Source organism: Galleria mellonella, unplaced genomic scaffold (genome assembly GCF_026898425.1).
Source record: "Galleria mellonella isolate WM207_F2 unplaced genomic scaffold, CSIRO_AGI_GalMel_v1 utg65, whole genome shotgun sequence".
In the NCBI taxonomy this organism is placed as follows: domain Eukaryota; kingdom Metazoa; phylum Arthropoda; class Insecta; order Lepidoptera; family Pyralidae; genus Galleria; species Galleria mellonella.
Genome location: NW_026442138.1, coordinates 3,925,432 through 3,952,003, shown reverse-complemented (window position 1 = coordinate 3,952,003; position 26,572 = coordinate 3,925,432). Strand labels below are relative to the sequence as shown.

Genomic DNA, 26,572 nt, shown 5'->3' with positions numbered 1-26,572 from the left:
GTGACATCTCTAATGTTATACGCGTCCATAGACTAGGGTAACCCCATTTATCAGAGAAGAAAGGGTTTGTTATTAATTGGTTCTAGTAGTTCCATTACTAGCAATATATCCTATCAGGTCGACCTCCAGTTGGCTCCAACTGGAAACTATCGTGGTAAAATCTAGAGGCATTCATCACGATGAGTTAACTGAGCAGCTTCCGTCTTCATCTATCATCTCTCACTGGTACCCCGCCTATGTATACCAATAGCGCAGGCGCAACTATTAATTTAATTTTCATTTATTAAAAAACATCGTTCACTATCAGCAGGTCGTATGGTTGTTTGCCACCATAATAGTAAAAAAAAAAGTAAGCCACATTATAGTCATAACTAGAATTAGAACTAGTAAAAGTAAAGCTGAAGAAAGTGTGAAATGTCACAACTGAGCGCGAATGTAAGGTACACACATAAACTTGTAGAATCTTACGTCAGCTAAGCTAGTATATGGAATCGTAGCAACGGAAATGTGTACAACGTTCGTGGAAACGTATTGGTCATTATCTCATCATTAAAATGTCACACGTCCGTTATATTTGTTTATCTAAATTTTTGATCTCGCTCAAAGACAATTTCCATATTAAGATATTTTATAGAAACACTAGCGGCCCGTCCTGACTTTGCACGGACGCAAAATATTGACAGCAGCGAAATATCCATATATACATTTTTATTGTAACAGAAAACCTCCTTCTTCAACAGTTGCTTAACAAGTAAATCTTGTTTAATAAAAAAAAAACTGAAAAACTAAACTATGGAATCGAACTATTGAAAAAATTTCTAAGGGACCAATCTGAAAGTACATCCTTTTAGATAAAAAAAAAAATATATAATTCTCCAAGTCGGTTTATAAACGGCGGTATAATTCTGAGGTAACAAATAATATAAATACAAACAAATTGAGTTAAAAATAAATGTTCTATACGCCTTCATAAAATTGACCTCTGCATTAATCTACACCGCATGTCTCGATCGACCGATTGTGATAAAACAAATACGATTTTTTAAGTTAAACTGAATCGAGTAAATACAATTTTAATACGCGTACAAATTTTCAATACGAGTATTGATAACAAGAGTCATTTTCTCCTGACGACGTGACAAACAAACTGGCATTATGTATATCATTGTTTTAGTTTTATAATTGTGCTGTTAATATTGAGTTTACATAATGTTCACATATTAACCCATAAATACAAGGACAAGGGCATAGGATGCATAGGCAATATGATGATAATATTATGTAAACGTGGATATTAACACATAATAATAAAAAAAAACATGCTGCGCCTAATAAGAGACTAGCAAGCAAATCACTCGGGTACTATGATGTTCTATAATAAGCAAAAATATTGCAACTACAGTGTATGTTAGTTAACGTAAGCCGTTCCTTGAGATCGGTGTTAGTATTAAGAAAGTTTAAAAAAAATCCTAGAAAAAAAAATATTATCAAAAAATAAATCCAAATACTCAAAATAAAAGAACAACTTGTATTTGAACCAACGGTATTACGGTACACACAATGCATATCTTGATATGCATTTTTAGTAGTGGAGTTGATATAACTCTTTTTTTTTTTTCAAGAATTTTAGTTTAATTTTTTGGTAATGTAATTTTTTACCAGAAAAAGAATTTTGAGATTCTATTAATGAATATTAACACAGTTTTAAGGAATGGGTTATGTTAATTAACATACTGTATAATTATAATATAAATATTAAGGTTAATTGGCTGTTTAGCTAATCTGTCAATAAAATCTTTGAAAATGTTTAAAATTATTTTAGTGGTAAGACTATGTACATTTAAAAAGTAACTTTGTGATGTGATAATCACCTTTTCATCTTTAGAATGTCAATAATATAATATCTAGTTGCCGGGAGGAGAAAAGGATTATTAGTTTTTCTTTTATACTACTATGGTGGGAAACAAGCATACGGCTCGTCTGATGGTAAACGGAGTTATCGTAACTGATACGTGTCTGTAACACCAGGGTGTCACGCGCGCGTTGCCGACTATTAGTAATTAGGTTACAATAATTGTAAAACCCTATCTAGGGCCGATTGATCATCCACACCTAGAGATGGGCAATCCACCTGGGTGGGTTTAAAGTCTGGTGGGTAAAAACCGGGTGTTTTGGGTTTATTGGGTTTAAACCCCATAAACACCCAAATTTTTGGGTGTTTATGATTTTGTACTTCATCATCGTCATCTCAGCCGCAAGACGTCCACTATACTGGACATAGACAATATTATTATGCAGCCTACAGAATAAAAAACTTTTAATTTGATTTTGAGTTTATTAAGAAAGAGATGAAAGTAAAATGTAAAACTACAGTCAATCACTGTCAGATTCAGAGTTATTACAAGCGATGAATTGTATAGGTTCGATAGGCTCTATTTCGTCTAAACTGTTATGTTCATTTACTTGCTCAATGAAAGCTTCTAAGGTATTTTCTTCATTAAACTGAATGTCCTCGCATTCAGCTTTATGTTTAAGATTCCAGTTATAACAAATGAATGAAATTTTTTCAGTTCTTTCAGTTGTAAGTCGATTTCTTTTGTTATTATGTATGTAGCCTTGGATACTAAAGGAACGCTCAGTGGCTGCCGAAGTACAGGGAGCTGATAGAATACGAATCGCTACTTTGCTTAACTCAGTGGAACCACAAATACCTTTCCACCATATTAGGGGCTCAATGCTATCTAATGAGCTCCATACAAATCCTCTGGCCCAAAAGTTTTCTTTAGCTTTATAACACGCCAAATCTGCCATTACATTTGACAAACTTAAGTGTTGGCTTAAATTGTAGATAAACTCCATACCCTTAAGTTCTTCCTCTTGAGTAAGTTCGACTCCTAGAGTCCTGGGGTCTAGAATATATGCTGCAAAATGTATTGGCCTCATTGCCATATTGCATCTTGAAGATACTGATGTTAGAATCTGCTGTTTGCTTTCTTCGCTCAATGTCGAAATCTCATTTAATGCAAAACGTATCTTAGCTTGTACATCTCTAAATGTAATGTATGTGCGATGCAAACGATTCTGGTCGCTCTCTAAGTAAAATATGCTTTCAGTGACTGGTTCCAAAATACTTATACATTCCCCTGTCTTCGTCCAGAAATCATCACATAGAATTAAATCTTTAATATCTCTTGAAATTACCACATCTTCTCTAACTGTTAATATTTGCAAAGCTATCTTATTTGCTTTCAAACTTTTTAACGAAGTAACATGACTTCCCCATCTTGTAGCACAAGGCAATTTTAGTGTTTGTGTAGAATCTTCACCCTGCCTTGATTTTATCAACAAGGAACTTAATCGTTGACTCCTTTTAACAGTTTTTATTATATTTATGGCTTGCATAATAAACACAGTTACTTCTTGTATCTTTACAATATCTTGGCACAACAAGTTAAGGATATGTGCACAGCAACCGAGAGGAACAACATGTGGATATTTGAGTTTTGTTAATTCGAATGCCTTTTGTATATTTCTAGCGTTATCGCCAATAAGTACAAGAAACTTATTTGCTCCATACACTTTCATTACTTTTTCAACTTCTTGGCTAAGGTATTCACTAGTGTGAGGATTACTTTCTGTATTCAAACTTTTAACGTATGCAGGTTGAGGTTTTGATATAAGAAAGTTTATTATTCCTTCATTTCTTAAATTAGACCAGCCATCGCACTGAAGGTGTAAGTAACTACAAGCATTTAGTTCCTCATTTAACTCAAAACGCATTTCTCTATATATTTTATCTAAGTATTTTGTCGCTAAAGCTTTACGTGAAGGTATTTTAAATTTTGGTTGCAATTTTTCGAAAAATTGTATCCATAAAGGATGTTGCACCATCGATAATGGCGTCCCTGTTACAAATATAGCTCTCGCTAATTCTGTTTTTATATGATCATCGGTGTCTTGAAACTCAGCTTTTATTGTAGTGTTAGCAGACGACGAGGGGCTTATAAAAGAATCATTTGTCTCTATCTCTGACAGTCTAGACATTTTGGTTTTGGACGAGCTATCTTTTATAAGTTTCATAGAGTCTTTTAATGTTTCTGGAGATTTTGGACAAGTGATAAGATGTTGAAGCATTTTGGCAGCATTACTGAATTTGTAGACCTTATTACAAAGCTTGCAAGAAACAGACTTGTTTGGTAAAGTACGGTAGTGCTCCCATATGCGTAAATCTTTAGGTCTCCCCATTGAACCTAAAAAAATGAACGATGATTAGTTGGTCTGACGAAAATTCAACAATAGAGTGCCTATTTTTTTACAATGATTATTTCTTGTTATTTACAATAAATTTATTAAAAAAATAATAAAATAAATACAAAAAACCTTTGTAAAATTACATCTCCTCGGAGGATTAAACGCAGACGCTAGTTTATTATCGTATTGTTCTGTATTTTTCTCAGCAACTTCTTTAATTCGATTAGGTACTTACGCATATTATGTTAAAAATAAATATCTAGTACACATCTTAGGCTATCCACCATTATTATCCAATGACGACTCTCAGCTAACTATGCACTATCATCCAAAATAAACGTGTATGGAAAATTTTATCCCAGTCGGTTGAGGATTGAGGATAATTGCATCAACATACGAACATACCTACATACTTTTATTTACATAACGCAAGCTAAATAAAAGCTTGTAATAATACATCTAATTTTAAGTTAAAATTGTTAAGTGATCATGATATAATTGTATCATTCAAAAATCCACTTACCTTTAATTATTTCTTGTTAAGTATAAATATTATTTCAAATCTGCTCCCTTAATATGCACTTTTTTACTGCTTTTCCTACCTAACACGTTACCAGGAAGTCACGTTACCAGAGTCAGAGTAATAGTGAACACGTTTGACAGTGATTGTCGTCGCCTCATATTCAGCGTCGACGAATAGGGGAATCCCCAGTCATAATGTATTGCATGCGTGGCGGTCTTACTTCAAATCCATAAACAAAGAGATAATTACAGAACTCGATACTAGATGGCGCTGTTTTTGTTTGAAGAAAGTTTGCGGGCTAAAATACATAGAATTTCATCAATGACTTCCACAAAGAACAACATTTCTGTTTTTTCTAAGTCCGTATCTCTTCCGTATATTTCATAAGATATAAGCTTGGGCTACATTGTTATGCAACGTGATTTTGTCGCTGTCTTGCTAGCAGGGTTGACAGATATACGATTTAAATCGTACTCATACTATTATTTGTCTATTTTTTAATGTACGATCGTAAAGATTATGATCGTAATTCGCACAAAAACATACGACTTTTTGGTTACCTGGCAACATTTTTATTATGAAACGAACATGCTCACATCATCAGTCACATGCAACAATTTATTGGGGATTTCCCCTTCACATCTGGCAGTCCTGCTTGCTAGAATATAGGTAAGTCAGCCACAGTTACTGACGATCGATATTTAAAGGGTATTGTTTTTGTGCTAAATATTTCATAAAAACGTTATTTAATACTTTGTGGATTATTAATTTAGTTGATAATCACTGGAAGTAAAATGGATGCTAATTTGAGAGATCAAGATCTTCGTATAAAACAGTTAATAAAAGAAAATCTACGTAAGTACTCTTTTTATACCTAGGTAGGTAAGGTATAATAAACACAAAAGGTACTTAGATCGCGTGTGTTCGAAGCATTTATTCTAATAAATTTAATTTAAAATTGTAGAAAGAAAAAAATGTCTGCCAAGCCGTAGCCGAAGCCGATCTCCAAATATATTTGGCGATAGTGAGACCCAGTGTCCAGATGATTTACCCAGCGTCGTCGCAACAAAGAAAAAAACGAGGATAAAGTAAAAGAAAATTTACTGAAAGAAGAAACAAACTGTTCTAAATGCTTAATTTATGGAGAAGAGGATAAAAGAAATGAGTATTTCGGACTGTTAGTGGCTCAAGAATTTAAATATATACGGCCATGTGTGCGAACGAGGTGTTATGAAGAAATTTTAAAGTATCTACGGGAAGCAAAAGGCCAACATGTTGATCAACTGCAACATGAAAACACTGAAAATTAATTACTTTCATTTTATTATATATAGATTTTTAAAATTTCCTGAAATATTATTAGTTAACGTTTTATTTAATATTGTAGAATTGATCAATACAATTTATAAAAATAATTTATTGGTATTACTTACATATTTTCAAAAAAATACGTAAAAACCTATTTTTTTGGGTGATTATGGGAGTTTATGGGTGTTTATTGGGTTTTTACCAAAGCACCGGGTTTAAACCCGGTGCTTTGCCCATCTGTATCCACACCTATTATTCCTCACTGGTATCCAGCATAATTATATTGATAGCGAAGACGAGTTTACTATATTCACAATTGAAAAATTATTGATAAAACTTTTGCAAAATCAATGGCTGAAAAATGTCTGAATAGTGAAGGTCGTCACTACTCTACCGAAATCAGGTCGGCAGGCATAATCTAACGTTATAGTGGAGGTATTTGCGAAATATATTATGTCAAGACTTTTCACGATAAGGCAAAAATAATCAAAATGGATTTAAAGTCTATCGAAAATAAGAGCTTGATATGTTATAGTATTTAATGGCTAACCTATGAACAAATATTGGTTTTTGTGGATTGATTTTTACTTTAATTTACCACTAATTATTGAGTTAATATTTTTTTTTTCAGAAATACTTTGACAGTAAAGATAAACGCAACTTTTAAACAGGCATATATCAATTTACTTAGAACGATTTTAAGTAACTGGAAATTTAAACATTACATTAACGAGTAAAAAGAAAATAGCTAATTATAAAAACTAGTTCTGCAGTTTAGATTAAAATTAGTAGCAATTACGTGTGGTGTATTTCTATGTTAAATTTTAGAAATAGATATATAGCTTAAAATGTGTGTAAAAAAAACAAGTTACTTAGTTAATCGTTCATAATCAGAAACAGTCGTTCTTGAAATGAAATAGGCAACTAATTTAAAAACAGGTTGTGTTTTTATTTATAGTTTTTGAAAGAATTATGTATTTGTATTTAGATTCTAGCCACTTTATTTTTTTTTAGTCACAAAGAATCAATCTTTAATTTTAGAATAACAAAAATCAATTCGAAATTCAACGGTAGTTTTTTGTGCAAAATTTTTTTAAGATCTAGTGTTGTAAATGTTTTATTTTTTATGCTAAAACAGGCTATTTCAAGTTTTACATAGGAATAAACTTTATCACTTTCACGCGGGTGAAGTCCTATGTTACAGTGCAAATATTTGCTGTGCAAAAAAGCAGCAACATTAAACATGTCGACATTAATAAAGAACCATAAACCTTATAGGTTGGAAATAAGAATTTCCAAAATAAATTTTGAATTAGCATAAATATCGTAAAACATAAAAAAAATGTACCGAGAACTTTCTCCTGTGTGTAGTCACTTAAAAATATGTACGTTCGCGGTTGCAATCCTTACATTTCGCAGGGCACATTAAACACGAAACCACTGTCGTAGTTATGTTGTTGTTTATCATGTTAATAAATTTATTGATTGTTTACCATCACCAAAAGTCGGTCAACTTAAATTGAAATACAAAGTTTTGATGTCGGCCAGATTCGGACTTGCGGCCATTGAGGTATTTTCGAGTCGCAATAGTAAACTATTTACACTACGAATGCCACGATGCTATTTTAAAAATAACATTTACGTGATAAAATAACTTTTACTCTCAATTCAGCGCCTTAAGAATGTTGCAATAATAGTCAGAACCAGCGGAGTGACTTTAAATGCAATCGAATTGGGATCATATCGAAGTCACATGAAATTGATGTCAAAATATAAGGTAAGGCAAGACTAATTCAGTTTTATATATGTATTTTTTGTTTTTAATGTATTGTTATGTTATTTTTTATTACGAGAGACTGCATCTAATTGAAATATCTTTTTACCAATATAATTCCTTATAGACCAGTTCTCAATCAATACATTTCAATGTTGCAAATTCAACGATTAGAATTTTGTCAGGTCGATTTAATAGCTGTTATTAAATAGCCAAATGTTGTTGAATGCATGTGTTATTTAATAAATCTCAATTCGATTACGTCACAAGACAGCCTGCAGGATACGTAACTATTACACAATCTATTGCGGTAGAATTTTAATAAGATACAATTTACAACTTTGTAAAGAAGTCGATAATAATTTAAGATTGTGCTTTGTAAAAAACTTTAGTAGTGATAAAAGTCAATAAATTGATATGGGACCAATACGCAATTGTGCCCTCTTATCAATCGCATCAAAATCGGTTAAGATATTGGGTATCATACAGATAAAACTAACATTTGAATAGACGAATTGGGACCCTTTTAAACATTGAAGTAAAAATATCTATTCAAAGTTATGACCTCTTCGCTTGAAACTGTTCACATTAAGTATACCATTCCTTTGGGTATTTTAAGTAAACAGTAGTGAATAGTAAACCCCAGCGGATTATGCTAAATGTTACTCATAGATTAAAAAGTACAAGTTATTTTTTTTTTATGTACGGGTTAACCCATATTTCGAAAATAAGAAAGTTTGAAAGTGGAATGTATTTTTTGTGTGTTTATTACGCGATATCTTCGGCAGCCGTGAATAATTTTAATGATTCTCATTTTTATCGAATGGGTTTATTTATCACCCAAGTACTAACTATTCCATTAGTTAAGTGCCACTTTCCATTAGGCGGGACATCAGCTTGATTGGTATTGTTAGTAGTATAAAAAATACTAGTTGTACTAGTTAATATGTTTATCATTTGCGTTAAAATTTTATCTCAAGATTCGTTTGAGATATTACATTGAAACAAAAACAAATTTATTCCCAGGGTCACTCTATGTAGAACCTCTATAATTTTCATGTCGTGTCGTTTTTATGTTAAGTGTTATCATGTTACAGACTACAGTTAGAGTTATTCATGTTAGTAATTAAATATAATATAGTTATAGCTACTTTACGCCTGTTTATCATAGGTGTAGGTAGAGACAATAGAATGTCAAAAATATTTATCTCATATAATTCCATGAGTATTCATGATACATTCGAGATATAAAAAAAAAGTTGGTTGGCAAAAGGCGTATTATTTTTAAACGTTTTGCATTTCATTGCATGCAAAAAAATCAGAGTAGTTTTGACCGGTTTCCAAGGTAATAGTCTTTTTTGTCTATGGCTACTCTACACACGATTACCACAAAATGGTGACGAAATTATAGTAAGGCTAATATAAATAACGGAATAATAATGTGTTAATGTTTAAACAACTAGCATCGAGAAAATTTAGGTTTTTTAATTGATACTTCTTTTTAGAGTTCTGTACCGAAAAAGGATAAATGGAATAGAATCACTTAGTTGTCTGTCCATCCGTCTATTACAGGATAAACTTTTTTTGCAATATATATATATATATATATATATATATATATATATATATATATATATATATATATATATATATATTATAATAATTGTTACGAAATCCTTGGTGCGCGAGTCCCAATTTGCACTTGGTCAGATTTTTTAAGCAATGAAAATGGAATGATAAGTTTACTAGTAAGGGAAGATAGATGAAGTCAGGTTAGTTGGCCCATCGTAACGATGCCATCAGAATTTAATCCACGATGGTTTCCAAGGAAAGACAAGTTGTAAGGAAGATGACCTGACTATCCAAATATGTATACAAAATTGCGAGTAAAAGCTAGCAATAAACTAAAATGTTTCACTCAAGTCTGAGATGTATCACGGCGCGGTGTATATCATTGTCCAGTTTTGTTTTTAACCTGAGCATTCCGTTATGTGCCATGGCGGACTTAGCGAGGGTCATCGGTGCGTGGCGACAATTAAAACCGGGATAAGTGTTGTGTGTACCTGTGAAATGAGGGCGCCACAGTCGATACGGGGAGAGGGGTATGGAGGAGGGTCGGCATCCAGTTAAAGAATTTAGAATACAAGTCACGGAGTATCGATGTCTCGGGTGCTATTTTTATAACATAAACTTAGTAATTATGACTATATCTTATGTGTAAGTACAATTATTACAACGCAAAGCATATAATTTTTCTAGTGTTAAAATCATTTGCTTTTTAAATTTAACAGATAATGAAAACATACACAAATTTTTGTGTGAGTATTTTCTTAATAGATCCTTAATAGCCAATAAGTTTTTTATTCGATCAAAATACTTTTTGTAGATATTGGCTAACGGGCCTCTGATGGAAGGCGATAGGAACAAATAATAACAATAATTTTCCCTAAAAAACACGAGTTGAAAAAAGACAAAAATGTAGAGCGTGTTAATTCTGATTTGAAACAAACGAAGCTTATCCTTCTTGAAGTTGTTAAAATTAAAACTATTATTTGATTTTAGATCGAAATCATTATTTTAAGAATCACAATGTGAACTAAATTTATAAAATATATTTGGGACAGAAATACTTAAATTGCAGTTCTTGGTGGTCCAGATGACAATACATTTTGTTATCTTTACACTAGATCCTTTACATTTGGATAAGTAGCGAAAACAGAGTGCTTAAATTTTTTAGATACAATATTTTCAACAACGCTACAGAGTATTCTGTATCGTCCATGGTGTTGTTTATATCTTTAGACGATGGTTACAGTACTCCATCAGGTGGGCAGTCAGCTTGTTTACTATTCTAAATTTAGAATAAATAAATAAACTTCAACATTGTACATTATATATCTTTGTGATATAAAATGTACAATGATGATAAAATATAAACAGATATAATATAAGCTATCTATCTTCAAACCAAAGTCCCTTACGGGGTAATAGAGAGAACTGAGTGCTCTTAGTAGCTATACAGTCAGAATTAGATTTATATATTTTTCAATAAGTTCAACGTTGTGCCCGTGTGCGTCACAAGATCGATGATAAAATATAAGCTATCTATCTAACTCCAATTCCCTTACAAGGTAATACAGAGAACCTAGTGCTTTTAGAAGCTGCTGTCAAAATTAATTTTATTTTTCAATAATATCAACGGTATACGATGATAAAATATAAATATAATAAAAACTACTATAGACACGTTAGGTCCCTTACGGGGTAAATGGAGCAAATCGTGGACCGAAATTTCTTAGATAGAATAATACTGTTGGAATCATATTTATTTTTCAATAACATCAACGGCATAGAGTGTACATGTATATCACAATATCCATTTTAAAAATATTGACAACTTGTTTTTAATCACGACTTCGTCTGCGTGACTGGATATGTACACTGACTGGGATAAAAAGCAGCCTGTATCTTTCTTCATCCCATATAGTACCTGTATACCCAAATTCCGTTAAGCCGTTAAAGCGCTGTACGAGTAAGGTTACAAACAAACTATCTTTCACATGTATAAAAATAGTAAAGATTAGATATAACACTAGCTTTCTATCTTCTATCTATCTCTATCTACGCCAGATTCCTTACGGGGTATAGACAGAAGTTCGAGTACCAAAAGCCCCTAGATACAATACCGTTAGAATTATATTTATTTTTAAATAATTTCAGCGGCGTACGTTGAACGTCACAAGATGTGTGGGTGTCGAGGCGGCAGCCAGACGTACTAGGGTGTGAGGGGGTGCGAGAGAGGTAACTCTTCATTCCCATTTAGCTACTGAATTGTAGAGCGGGAGGAGGGCATGATTATGTTTACTAACCCCGACCGCCGCCCCTTGGTCTACGCGGTCCGAATTAACACACGATCTTTGTCCCGAATCGAGCTTCACGTAGCAACCCCGCCGCCGACTGTACGGATATTTCGATATTCTTAATCCTTAATTGAATTTATTTATTTATCCTCTTACTATATAACAAACCTATTTTTATTTGCGTGGTTTATTATCGCTTTCTTATATATTAAAGAGTAAGTTCAAAAGAAAAAGAGTGTACTGTAGCTAATATAGATATATTAAACGTTTGACATTTTTATGAATAAGTATATTAGTTTTTACTATTTTCTCTAATACACAGGAGATTAACGGTGTTGTCGACTTTTTAGGATCAAATATGTTGCGTATGTCCAGAGGTAGACTTTGTACAAAAGTAATTTTCTTGGGTCCTCCTTTGTCTCATTCGTGTTTCTACCGTGAAGCAGTTGTGTTTGCATGACTGTGTTTCGGTTTGAAGGAATAACACCTTGATTCTCAGGAATAGCAACCTATGGGGGGTGATCATGGGCGAAACAGTATACTCTGCTATGTCCATGGTACTTTTATATATATATATATATATATATACATACAAAAAATTCTCACTTGCCTAATCTCTAATAGGTGTAGCCAGAAATGTCTGTCGTTGTGGCGTACGTAATACTCGACATGCGCACATTTTGCCGAGCATATTAGAATCCAACGTGGCACGGATAAGCTTACCACTGTTACTCAGATTAATTTAGTTTGTAATCGGTATTTTCCATGAAGTTGGAAATTAAAATGACATACAAAAGTTTTTGGAACCAGATTCCAACTTTCAACAACATGACCTTTGTGGTCTAGAGGGCTTAACTCTCTAAAATAACAATAAGGAGTTTGAGACGCAGTAACTGGGATTAGAGGTGATTTTACTTTTTTCGCCTTTTTATAAAATGCCGTGTGATCCCGGCATAAAATGAACCCCCTTTCCTTTCCCGTGGGTGTCGTAAGAGGTGACTAAGGGAATTTATCGCTCGAGGGATGGGCAGCAGCGTCCCTCTTAATATACCACCAAACTATGGTTGCCAACCTGCCTGCCAAACGGTACTCGCAAAACCCCTCAATAGGGGTAGGCCTATGTTCTGCAGTGGACAGTTAATAGCTGATATGGTATGGTATGGTTTTTGGTTTTCGGATATGGTATAAGATGGTTATCCTTTTCGCAAACACACGATCTTTGTCTCGCTTCAATTAGCTATGATTTATTTATATTTTTTATTTTAATAGTGCATAACAACAATTCTCGACTCAAAGAGAATATTGAAATTTATTTGTTTATTAAAATTGACATGTTTTATCTATTATCTACAACCATTAATGACATCAGATTATAATATAAGATAACATTGTATTATATATACGTATATTTGTATATATAATTATGTATATGGCATTATATATTGTAATCTAAACACACACTTTTGGGGTATTATTATTAATTAGCTGTTTTTCGCCGCGCTGCCCACGTGAATCGGTATATAAAATATCTTATGAGTTAAAATATATAAACCTACCTTCATAAAGTGCAGCCAATTTTTTACCGATTGAAATAATATAATAAATGTTAAGTGGAGGAAACCGCAACACATTAGTGAATACCGCATTTAAATCGGTTAAGCCATTTCTGAGATTAGCGCACACAGACATATAGACAAACAGACAAAAATTCTAAAAATTATTGTTTTGAATTCTATTGCATTCATAAAGCTTTTATAATAGTTTTTTTCTTATAAATCATTCATGTACAGACAGCGACCACTTACGATTTTATTATATGTATTGATTTCGTAGAGTAGGTATATTTTTAGAGCAAGTAGAACATTCTATCCCGATAGCAACGATTCTAATAAGGCTTAATTTTAAATTATTAAGAACATTTGTAAGTATAGATATAAGTTTTTATGTATTAAAAAAAAAAAGCTTATGTACCCAGACTACTGGTTGGCGACAAAATTAGCAAGATGACGATCTATGAGTCGCACAAAATTTTATTCAAGTATTATAAAATAATCTCTAATGACTTTCGATTTTAAAATTCACAAAAGTTAGACAGGGATCTCAAAAAATGAGTATCGTTGATCTTTTAAGTGAAATAATAATAAATCAAATCACGCAGACGTTTAGCGCGGTCTCATTTCGACTAGATATTATAATCACAGAATAATAATGATGCCAGATTAAACAGTTGATCAAGTTTTAATCAATGAGTTAGATCCATGATTTGAAAATTATAGATTAAAATCGATTATATTCGCATGACCACTTAGTTTATATTACTTATATAATAATAAAATAAGTATCTATATTTTAAGTTAATTTTATTATTGAAGTGTTCATAAAATGTCTAAGAAATTATAGTGTAAATGACGTTAAATCCAGTTAAATTTATTCAATGTGGAATTGTGGACATAATGCCCACAATTGAAGTGGACATTGTCGCTGTCAAGTATACTGAGAATTTCTATATGCGTTTAGGTATCATGTAAACGGCTTCATTCATGTTAAGCTATCATTTGAAAGGTTAATAATATTTACATATTAACACATTTAGGATTATAGACAGAGCTGAAGGTGCGGATTAAAATCTTGTCTATTTGAATATTTTTTAAAACATTAGCGGCAGTGGACAAAATAGGTACAACAGAAATGATGATGATGTAGACATAACAAATAATTATATAAGGAAATTATTTTTATATATAAATATTTGTTTTGATTTCAGATACCTATTTATACGATAAATTACAATACAAACGTAAATTTGATCCACTGCTATATTCTATACTGTGACATGGCGCTGCCGGTGTACTTACAACCATATAAAAACTCGACCGCATAGCCATCTCTGACCATCGGCCGCACATTTGCAAGTAGCTGACAGGTTGACTGCCGAAATGCTGCTTTATTTAAGGCAATTTTATGATCCGGCATTAAACGAAATAATAAAATTTTGTATCCTTTTATTGTTGTTTAATCCATTAACGATAGCTAAAATGTGGGAATAACTTACAATAAGCAACAAATGTCATTATAAACATTTTTAAGTCATAAAAACTTTGTTTAAAATTATATTAAAATTTGTCATTGAGATTGTTATCGACTCTAAAATATATAAATAAGTAAATAATTTAAAGAAATTATTTTAAGGGACAGTAAGAACTCATCTTAAAATAGATCTAAGTCAGAGAGGACGACTCTAAATTTAGTTCTCGGTTATTCCGTAAGCTAAAACATAAATCGCTAAACTATCAATTTAGAATTTAAGTTTCATAGATAGGCTTAGGGAATAGCATTTAAATTTCGATTCTATTGTAAATCAGCTATCTAAATTTGAGTAATATTTCGTTGACAGCTACAATCCACAATGCCTCCAGGGTCATTACCACGCGGTCGGGGGTAATACAACGCTTCCGAACCTTTACGTAACATGGACTTTAGATCACTCCAGACTTTATTCACAAAAACGCTACACGTCTAATAAACCTAGTTTAGTTTTATTTTATTTTATATTAATTACTCAATTTAAAAGACTGAATAATATTGTAATAGTAAATAGTTTTATAGAGGGGTCTAATTTTATGGAGTCTTTGTTATTGTACAACAGGGATAATTTCTTTTATTAATATAAGTGGTAAGTAAGCAGATTTGTTCGATAGGAAGTAATCACTACAGTATACTGACGGCAGCAATATCAAATATATTACTCGTTAGTTTTTGATCTTTTTAAAACTTTAATCAAAGTAATTCCATTGTCACAGCCATGCAATTCACCTTCAAAATGAAATATATCATGAAAGCAAGTTGCAATTAGGTGGTATTTTTAAACATTGATCGATATGTCCTGAACATGCAGTCATACCTACGTAGACATTTTCAATTCTCTACAGGTTTTTTATTTATATATAGCTAATTATGATTTTGTAATTTTAATAAATAAATTAAGAAAAAGCCTTAGAAATAATAAACGAAACCATCCAGTCTCAAACGAATATATGCTATGGATAAATATCATAGTATAATACCATATAGATGGCCGTGTGATCCCGGCATAGAATCGGCCACCCCTTTCTTTACCATGGGTGAAGTAAAAGGCGAGGGCTGGGCAGCAGCATCCATTTTAAAACATTTCCAAAGCCTGATTGCGGTTGCCAAGCGTTGGTAACTACTGGCAAACCCTCTAAGGGGGAGGTTTATGTTCAGCAGTGGACAGTACAAGGGTGATATGGTGATAATAATTAATATAGTAAAATAATAAAAAATAACTATTGAAAAATGCTAGTAATTAAGTTTACTTGAATAAAAAATATACTTATTTTTTTTTGTACGTATATTGTGACGTCTTAGATAACCTATCTAATTGGACACTCAATAATAATGAAAATATGTCTGAATAGACGTTATACGGTGAGCATTATAAATGTAATTAAACGAGTAAATCATGCATACGGATTTGTTGCCAGCTAATCTCTACCTCCGAATTGTAAGCTCGTATTGTATTCAGACGAAGGGTCGTCTAATGAAAGTCGACGAGATGAATGTTTGGGCTTTAATTAGGAACTGATTAAAGTAGCCATTTTATTGTACGGTAATGATAATTTATATGGTATTCCATATGGATTTTTATTTAAGATAAACTGACGGTGATGCAAGGATGGCATCAAAGCCAAAGATCACGTCTGGTGCTAGTGTTATTCTTCTAGGACGCCAGAAACATGTAATTTACACATAAAATCGTGATCAGAAATTTTAGTTTATCGTTTATTAGAAATTAAATCTTTGTGTATGTTCATTTACAAGCGTATAACTCAAAAAGTGTTGTCATTTATTTCGTTCTAATTTTATAAGTACATTACTAATAGGAAAAATATGTTCACATGTTTTGAACACAAATACGTAAACAGATAACATTTGACTATTATTTGTCAATAGGGTTAGATCCGGTATCTCATAGTAACGAGACGATCTACGATTGATACTGATGTGCGCAAACCATAAAAGTAACAAAGTTCATAGGTCACTATGTGTAGTTATAATTAAAAGTATGTACTAATTCAATCGAAAAGCTATAATTAAAATCGGGTAACCATTTTTAAAAAATCTCATTTTTGTATACCATAATTTACCCACAGGAGAGATGTTTTAGCTAGTAGTAGATTACCTGGCATGGTAAACAGTTTTATTTCGCGTATTACTTTTCTTAGATTGTTGTATAGTGCTTTATTTTCTGTCACATCTAAAGAAATCCTAGGAATGAAATGATAATAAATGCAAACAAATTTCAATTATTTTGAAGTTTAGAATGCGATCTTAGGATCTCAGACCACAGACAAGCATTGATAAATATATTTTTTGTCAAATCGTACATACAGGTAGCACCGTCCGACTCGCTTGCGTGATCTCGCTACACAGTGAGGCGGTATATCGATTTCAAAGTGAGTTTACAAACTCGTTATCGCGATCAACATTTCGATGGCCAACATAGAATACAGGTCTGTCATTATCTATAAACCGTTATCATAGAAAACCCTTAATTTTAGGGAGACACGAGATCCGAATCGTAATCGAGCTAAGATTTAAGTAAATCGATAGATATTCGATTTCTTTTTATCTATTTACAATTTCTGATTGTCAACAAAGATTCGAAAATGCGCTTACTGAGTTACAACGAACATACTGATAGAAAACCAAGCGGTATGAAGACATGAATTGACACATGTAATGATCCTGTGTTTCAGACACCCGCTGAGTAAACCTAGTAACGAGTCTCATGGATAATCGGCCTATTTATAGAAAAGAATCAAACACGCGTTAAGCCACATGGGTTCACGTGATCAAGGGGCGATTGCAGAAGTATTGTTAACATGTATTGGGAGCTTGTCTTTCCTCATTTAATGGTTATAAAACTTTTTTACCGTCATACGATTTTTTTATGCTTTCCTGAATATTAAAAAGTATAAGAGTCTAATAATATTCAAATTGCAATTAATGATTAGATTAGACCTGTAGAAAATATAAATGCTAGTGCGAATTTCGTAAAATTTTCAGATAGATAATAAGTAAAAAGATTAAATATTAGTTAACCTGGCAGAGTCACTATACCATCGAAAGAAAATAAAATAATATGTATTTTGGCATAATTACGATCGTAATTTGGCTTATTTGGAGCAATTTTATTTGGACGTGGTAGGAGCAAACGGTTGAAATAGTATAATATTCACTAAGTAAATCGTCGCCTCAGTTATGAGCCGTGCGTGACCGGCCCGTTACTAAAATCAATAGCAAACTTTTTATGTCCAATTAAACTTGAATTTAAAGTACATTCTAGATCGCTTTGTTATATAAAACTATATATTAACGACAGTGATGCCTAATAGGGTAGTTGAAGGCATTTTATCGATTGTTGTCGAGCATATTTTATTCAACGTTACAACACAAATATGATTATTTTTTTTTTAAATACTCAATTGGCACATGTATGTCACAGACAGTAAATAATTTTTAACTTAACGTATATATATATCTTCAATTTTTGATAGAAGTCATACTTTTGGACGAATTCTGATAAATGAAGTACTTCATTACCTTGTACTATTATCGCAGTGTTTTCTGTAATGTCTATAGAGTAGTTCACATATATAGGTAATGATTAAGACAAAGTAATGATTTTGATAGATGTTTAAAATAATTAATTATATTTTCAATCTTTCAACTCCATGGTAGGCTCCGTCAATTTAAAGATAAATATGTTACAGCTAGATCAATATTGACATATTCTACGAAATCAACGTGTTTGCTAATCAGGTTAAAAGAAAATCGATTAGATAACTAAATTGTTGTTATGATGTAGTTTGGACATTTCCGATGCGATGATAATACGTAGCTTAGCGTATTTATGAATTTTCGTGAACGGGGCAAATTACTGAAAAATTATCTTGTCTAATTGTTAATAGTTTCTTGATATTATTAAATATTTACTTAGCTATTACAAATCTGTACAATTCAAACGCTATTTGAAGAATTATTTTTTATGATTTCAACCGCGACCTCTTTACATTCTACCATATTTCCACGTGACGACAGTTTACGTAAGTAGGTCGAAGTATCGGAAAAATAAAAAGGGGTAAACAGTACGGAATTGAAACTACTAGATTATATATTATTTGAATTTATTCTAGATTTCGTTTTATACGCTTCTTTTGTTAAAATGGCAAATAAACCCAATGGCCCACATGACAGTAATTAATATATCCGGCGTCTACTTTTATTCTCATGAAATAAGCAGGACGACAAATTACAATATGGAATTAGTACTATGGAGTTCGTGATTTTACTGGTCCAAATATAACTAACTAAAGACGCACTTACTTAAATCCTTATTAATATTACAAATGTGAAAGTGTGACTGTTTGTTATCTTTAGGCGCTTTAACCAACCGTCATGAAATTTGGTACACGTGAAGTTTGGGTATGCAGTGTCATTTTTTATTTTATTTTTTTAATATTAATACTTAATAAACAAATAATATCATTAGTTATTGGTTACATTATGGAAAATAAGATACAGTTAAGGACGGATTACGGGTAAGGACGATTGTGAGGCGTCATTTTTTCTAAAGTTATCTCTAAAAGTAAAATTTCAATTTGACATCACGGCAAAATCTGTATTCTACTGACCAATATAAACTAAATTTGTAATAGATTTAAATAAAATGTATTATAAATTTACTTTTTGAAGTTCCATAAAATTATATATTTTGCGAAACTCGTAATATTCAAAATATTAGGTTAAGTGGTTTAGGGAAATTGTATTTTATTAACCGTTAACTGTCCACTGCTGAACATAGTCTCCTCCATAAGGGTTTCGCCAGTAGTTGCCACGCATAGCAAGCAGGTTGGCAACAACAGCTAGACTTTGGTGATGTTTTAAGAGGGACGCTGCTGCCCTTGATCATAAGCTCTCTTTAGTTAGCACATCCACTGGAAAGGAAGGAGTGACTTATTCCATGCCGGGACCTACACGACTTTAGAGAAATGGCGCTTCAGAATAGATGCAATTGATTCGTATGAATATTCGATTCGATCGATGAATATTCGATATTATTTATGAAAAATAAAAAAATAATAATGATCCTATTTCTGAAATTGTTACTAAATCAACTCAATTAACTATTTACTTAGTACTTACTTTAATAATAATAAATAAATAAATGACTCACTTTGATGCTTATCAGCTAATTGTATAAGGGGGTTCGGTAGGTCCCGCCGCCTGTAGAAACACATGACTTTTGCTTCAACATTACCAGACGCTGTCTTGTTCAGTTCCTCTATCCGCCGGATTTGGTACGGAGACTTCGGCGACGTCTCGAAATAGACGCAGTCTGTTGACAAACAAATACACATTGTTTATATGGTATAGAAGAAGCCTTTAATTAAAGCCCACAGTTGTAATAATTAACAGTACGAGAGCTGAGAAATGTTTTCCCCTGATCAGTATCACTCAGAAGTTTGTTTTCAGATTATTATAAAAATAAAACTATCACTTTCACTATCACCAGAGGGAGACTTTGTACAAAAGTCGATTGCTTGGGTATCTCTGTCCCATTCGTGTTTCAACCGTGCAGCAGTTGTGTTTGCATGACTGTGTTTCGGTTTGAAGGGTGGGATATGGCGTGAATTTACTGGGTGCAGAGGAATAACACTTGAGTCCTCAGGAATGGCAACGCATGAGGGGGTATTATGGGCGAAATAGTATACTCTGTTATGTCCATGGTACTGCTCATATCTACGGTTACCACTTTTCATCAGGTGGGCCGTCAGCTTGTTTGCCATTCTAAGTTGTATAAAAAAATAAAAATAAAACTTTATGAGCCAATCGGCCAAATAGAATTAACAATTACAAAATAAATAATCAATTATAAATTAATTCGAAAATTGATAATTGTTTAAATGACCTTATTTTATGATCATTTTCATTCAGTAATATGGGATATGACAGTGAATTTACAGGGTAGAGGGGAATAACACCTTAGTCTTTAGGAATGGTAACACAAGGGGGGTTATTACGGGAGAAACAGTATACTGTTATATACATAGTACTGCTTATGTCGATAGGCGAATAATAGCATCAAGTCCATTTTTATAAATAAATACGAGCTGTGAAGACCTTACAAACCAAGTGAAATAACTATTTGCTACGACTGCTACATTAAAGTGTTTATTTAATTCAACCACTACTACTAACGGCGACTGTAAGCATGAACGTTTACAAAGATTATTAGCTGACTAAAGACAAAGACTTTTTTTAATGGATGATAATGGAATGGCTACCCCATCCGCGCTAATGGTATACGCTGGCGGGGCACCAGTGAGAGATGATAGATGAGAATGAAAAAGCAGGTCAGTTAGCCTATTGTGATGAATACACTTGGGATTCAGCACGATGGTTTCCAGGGAAGACTACGTGGAGGTTGACCTGACTTATATTGCTAGTAATAGGACTAGGTAGTCCGCATTACTAACAGCGTTTCATTCACATTAGGGGACTAGTTACAATATGTGGTAGATTTTCATCAAACGAATAAAACTAGGAATACTCAAAATAAAATGTAATTCATTTGAATACTTATGTGAAATATGGTATAGAAAGAAATATATGAGGTAAAAATATTTTTTATTAACAATGTAGAATAGAATAACAAAGACAATAAAACATATAAGAACTTTAAAAGGTCGTCCATGGAAGAAAAACAGAGCAAGGTTTAATTAGTTTTAGATATTAAACAATTTTTTACAATATTTCTCTTTTTTTTTTTTAAAGTGGTAAGTATACATAGTGTTGTATTACACAACACTACCAATTTGAATATATTGTTGAACTATTTTGTATCTTCAAAATACAGAGTGGGTTCAGTAATTAAGCGGTTTTTATTCTTTTTTAGGAGTCTTTCAAAAGAAGGAAGTGAGTGAAGTTTTTGTGGCTAAGTTACACGTTTATGTTGACAACAATCTGATTTGATTTACACAATTTTTATTGCGATAGGAACCATCAATTCCTGTGTCCTATATTACTTTTGGCCGTGTGGTCCCGACATAGAATGACCCATTCCCTTCTTTCCCGTGGATGTTGTAAGAGACGACTAAGGGAACTTAATGTTTGAAAGATTGACAGTACCATCATTAAACATCACCAAAGCCTAACACCAGTTGCCAACCCGTTTGTCAAACGTGGCAACTACTGGCAAAACCTACCAATGGGAGTAGGCCTGTGTTCAATAGTAGATAGTTAACAGCTGATATGATAATATTAATTTTGAGACGATTACTGCTAGCTGTAAAGCTAAACACACTATTCCGGTATATAAATCCAAATATTTTTAATGTAATACATCTACGAAACATCTCGTAGTTAATCGATGTGTTTTGTCACAACTGAAACAGAGGGTTTTTGGGAACGATATGTACAGTTTAGATTTATTAAACGTCCAGCAACAATGTAAACATGTTTATTTATTTAATTATTAGAGATTTATTTGACAAGTTTTATATATTGAATGTTTTAATGACCAATCACCTACATTTTTTAGTCGATAAAAAACATGAATATAGCTTTATATTAATGGCGATTGAACACAAGTAACGCTCCATTAAAATTTTTGTTTATCTGCTTTGTGTATGTAGTCTTCGAAGCGGAACCGATGCTGAATGTTACTTACAGCACAGCTTGGCTTGCACGAGTAACATGTACCTACAACGACTAATGTAAATGGCGCTTTTTACCGTTATAAAGCACAACAGCTAAACGCGCACGCATAATGACACGCTTCGGACCTTTTATTCTAAACTACTTAATACGAGTACGTAGGGTAACCGCGTTAGTTTTGGACAATTAATCTTATGACAATGTAGAGTCTCTGTCTCTCTGCATCTTCTGTAGAAACATGTATGTCGATTTAGAAATTCATTGTGTGTGTCAAGTGGTATTTTTTCATAGTTTATATACGTTAATTTATATAAAAGGTCCGAGTTAGTAATATAGGAACTGTAGATACATAGGCACTGTTATGAAAATTAATCAAGTCTCAAAAATATAATTCTATGATGTTTCAACTAATCAATTTTAATCTCTATACAAACACACATATTTATAAATCCATCAAAGGACTTAAACGGAATTACCTCTATATTTAACAAAGATTAATTCATATGTAACGTTTGTAACTTTTGTAATAAAAAATAGGTCTCCTCAACTTATGTAGTGCCCCCACGGTACTATTAATATAACTTAAAATACGTGAATAAGACGACAAAACGAAGGAAGAAATGCATGTAAAAGTAACATTTGTTTGTGAGGTTTAGGGAACTTATCTAACGTAAATATAAATAGTGGATTTGTGTATCATATATGTAGATTTAAAAGTTTATAACGATTGGTAGCTAAATGTGGGACATCAACATATTAATCAATATTACCCAATTAATAAGATGCTCTCATAGAAGTCACGTGGATATTTAATATCGTATTTCAGGCGGAACTTTCCATTATAGTGCGATTACAAGGTGAGCTAAAATTAAACTACGATGAGACACGAATTCACGTGTTATATAGCAAAGAGACGGCCCGTTTTTAATATCGGACACAATAGGCGATAACAATTCCTAAAATTGATGTAACTGAAATTTTATTAATTTCGCATTTTTACAACGATAGTTAAGAACGAAACCTTTTATAGAAATGTGAAGCTGTTTTCGAAATAAATAAACGAGTTCAGAGCTGGCGATCATCAATCTGTCAACATCAAGGGGGCATGACTAAATTATTCATAAATTCGCACTCTCGGCTACTGGTCGGTCGTTCTGTTCATAAAAACAAAGACAAAGGCGTATATATAGCGTCTTTTTATATAAAATACTCAATAAACGTCTGCAATAACCATAACCGGACCGAGTGTGTAATATCTTCGTAAAATGTGGAGTGCCGATTTGCAGACGCGCGGCGACCTAGCGGCCGTAAGAACACAACTCATGGTTATAAGCATTTATATGTATGGCGTACTTATATTGATAGGTATAAAGTAGCTATACACTGACGTATTGGTTCATCTACATAGATACATAATAGGGCAATGTGAGCGTGGCGGATACGTGTGCGCACCTAGCTATGTACGTATGTATGCGTAAGTTGGGGCATTATGCGGCTGATAGCGATGTTAACGCCCGTTCAGTTTTGCCAAGACTTTAGTGTATTTTTGGAACGTGTCAATAAGTAAGTGTATAGTAAATTTAGCCTGGACACGTCATCGCGAGAGGGCGGGAATGATTGAATTATCTCTGTTGAAAATCACGTACCCACTAGTTTTATCTAGGTATGTTTAATACGATAGCATCTTATCTAAATTGTGAAGCTAATGGTCAGATCGGATTGTTGTTTCTAATAAAACATTCAGAATTAAATTTAAGGCATGTATTTTTACGAGGGACAATACAAAGCGAGCAAAGTGATCTAGGGATAAATGAATTAAGGGTAGTTTTACTCGTAGACAATTAATTGGTCATAGTTGTCAATTATTGATAATGGCTGGATATATTTTGATTTGATATACTATATAGCTTTTCCTTGACATACTTAAATTTAAAATTACTGGTTTTAGTTACCATCTGTTATTTTTCTTCGTTCTTTTTTTGTAACTTATTGTAATAAAATACATAATTTCGTGTCTATTAATTTTTCTTTCTCGTACTCAACATGATTTAAGTACTTATTTACAACATTAATTCCACGTAATTATTTTACTTTGTTCTAAATTTTTTTGTGTATTCACGCTCACGGTTTTGGGGCTATCCAAGGGCCATTTCGGTCTCGCGTTTATTCCGGCAAAAATAGAAATATAGAATGTGTCAATAGAGCCATAATTTAAGGCCACATTCATAATAAATCAGTTGATATGGGAACACATTTTCTTATTGGATAAATAAAAATTGACTGACAGTCTTTGTTTATCCCAAGTGAAATAATATAAGTTTATAATACTAAAATAATTAATAATGATAAACCTACTAATTCCATAATATGTATATAATCATCACACTTATATACTTTTTAGTTATTAGGGTATCAAATCGAATTTAGATTATCATGGTCATCATATCAGCCGTAATTTGTCCATTTCTGAACATAAGCTTGTTCCATAAGGGGGGTTTTATCAGTAGTTGCCACGCTTGGCAGACGAGTTGGCTACCGCAGTTAGGCTCTTGGTGATGTTTTAAGAGGGATGCTGCTGTCTATCACTCGACCATTAAGTTCCCTTAGTCACTTCTTATGACCTCACGAGAAAGAAACGGGTGGCCCATTCTATGCCGGTCCATACGACAATGTACGAACCTACATACACTACGGTTACTGGTAAGCGGACTTGTTTATTGCAACTTTTTGCATCATTACAGTCATTTTACTATTTCATTAATCACCGCATCCATCAAGACATTTACTAGTTCGTAAAGTAGCTTTAGTGTTAGATGAATAAATAATAAAAGAAAAAAAAAATATATGCGAGTACATGAACGTTGACCCGTCAAGTGGTTTCGTGATAAGTGAATACTTTGTTCCAGTTGTGTCAATATTAGACCTAAATTGTTATGCGAAATTGTTCGCTCGGGAAAACGGTGACTAGCGCAATTATGGTTGATTTACAGTATTTTTTTTTAATTTTAAATATCCCAAAAAGACGTTTCGACTAGACAATTTGTGTGTACTTATCTTACGGGATTCCTACGACAATTCTGAACCGATTCTCTTTAGAATCAATAGGACTTAAAAGGATAACGCAGTTACAGTTTTTCCCATACACACGTTTTCCCGTTTTTTCCCTGATAATGATACTAGGCAATAGAAACACCCTCCTTTATGGGGGATCTTATATTCAGCAGTGGACAGTTAACGGCTGATATGATGATGAATGGACTCTAGAGTGAAAAATTCTTCATGATACAATTTGTTCTTTTAAATTCTGATTTCAAATTCTGTCTTTTTTTTTTAATATTAATCACAATAAATAATAAAAACTTTCAAATATGAAGAAATTTCGTAAATTTTTATGACTGCAATGAAAAATCCACCAATATTTTTTGATGAATATGTAAAAGAAATAGGGGCGTAGCCAAAGACCCTGCTTGTATTATTATTGAAAACATAATCAAAATTCGATCAGTCCCCCTAAATAAGTGGCAGATGAATCCACCGATAAAATCGATAGCATTTATCTCATAGATTCGCTTGCGATGACGATCCCATTGAAGGATTTGCTTGCCACTTGTCTAGAGGGCCAGTTTCGGAAGAGAAAACAGGGGATTGCGCAATTACGATTTGTGATAGGTATTTATCAAATTGAGCTATAGCCGACTCTTTCTACCAGAGCGGATACATCGTAACAGCGATAAATTAGCAAAATACATTTTCTTCAAAAGTCCCGAGCACCGCGTTTCCTCTGAATACTGCATTATGATTTTATACTAATTAAGTCATGTAAGTATTTTTTTTGTGGACCACATTTAATTATGGTGTTCCCAAGTCAACAACAATTAATTAATGTATTAAAATAATTGTTTGTAAACTTGCCCGTTAATTGAGGGGTACTAGTTAGAAATGTATATACGTACGAAATGTACGTACGAGCTTTTACTCATAAAGTGGCAAATCGCTCTTGTGCGTCTAGAGTCCCTTGAAATGCATAATTATTAATTTCGTATAAATGCGCTGTTGTTCTTTGCTGGCCTCGATAACTTCGTTGAACTTGTGTGAAGGGCCACTGCAAAGGACACT

The 26,572-nt window shown here is 32.7% G+C and overlaps 2 protein-coding genes across 2 annotated transcripts in view; both read right to left on the bottom strand.

Annotated features, from left to right (window-relative positions):
* The window catches only part of LOC113519840 (metastasis-associated protein MTA3), an 80,551-nt gene that overhangs the window by 48,798 nt on the left and 5,181 nt on the right, over positions 1 to 26,572 (bottom strand). Inside the window, exon 2 of the mRNA XM_052900704.1 lies at positions 19,974 to 20,135. Coding sequence (XP_052756664.1) covers positions 19,974 to 20,135 — 162 coding nt within the window. The remainder of the gene's footprint in view (positions 1 to 19,973; positions 20,136 to 26,572) is intronic.
* Positions 1,727 to 7,070, bottom strand: LOC128201990 (uncharacterized). The gene is made up of 2 exons (XM_052900705.1): positions 4,775 to 7,070; positions 1,727 to 4,250 (listed from the first exon to the last, which is right to left on the bottom strand). Exon 2 carries the CDS (start codon positions 4,243 to 4,245, stop codon positions 2,374 to 2,376), a length of 1,872 nt encoding a protein of 623 aa, XP_052756665.1. The 5' UTR covers positions 4,246 to 4,250; positions 4,775 to 7,070; the 3' UTR covers positions 1,727 to 2,373.

Coding starts and splice junctions, on each gene's coding strand:
- LOC128201990 (XM_052900705.1), bottom strand. CDS start 4,245: ATGGGGAGACCTAAAGATTTACGCATATGGGAGCACTACCGTACTTTA.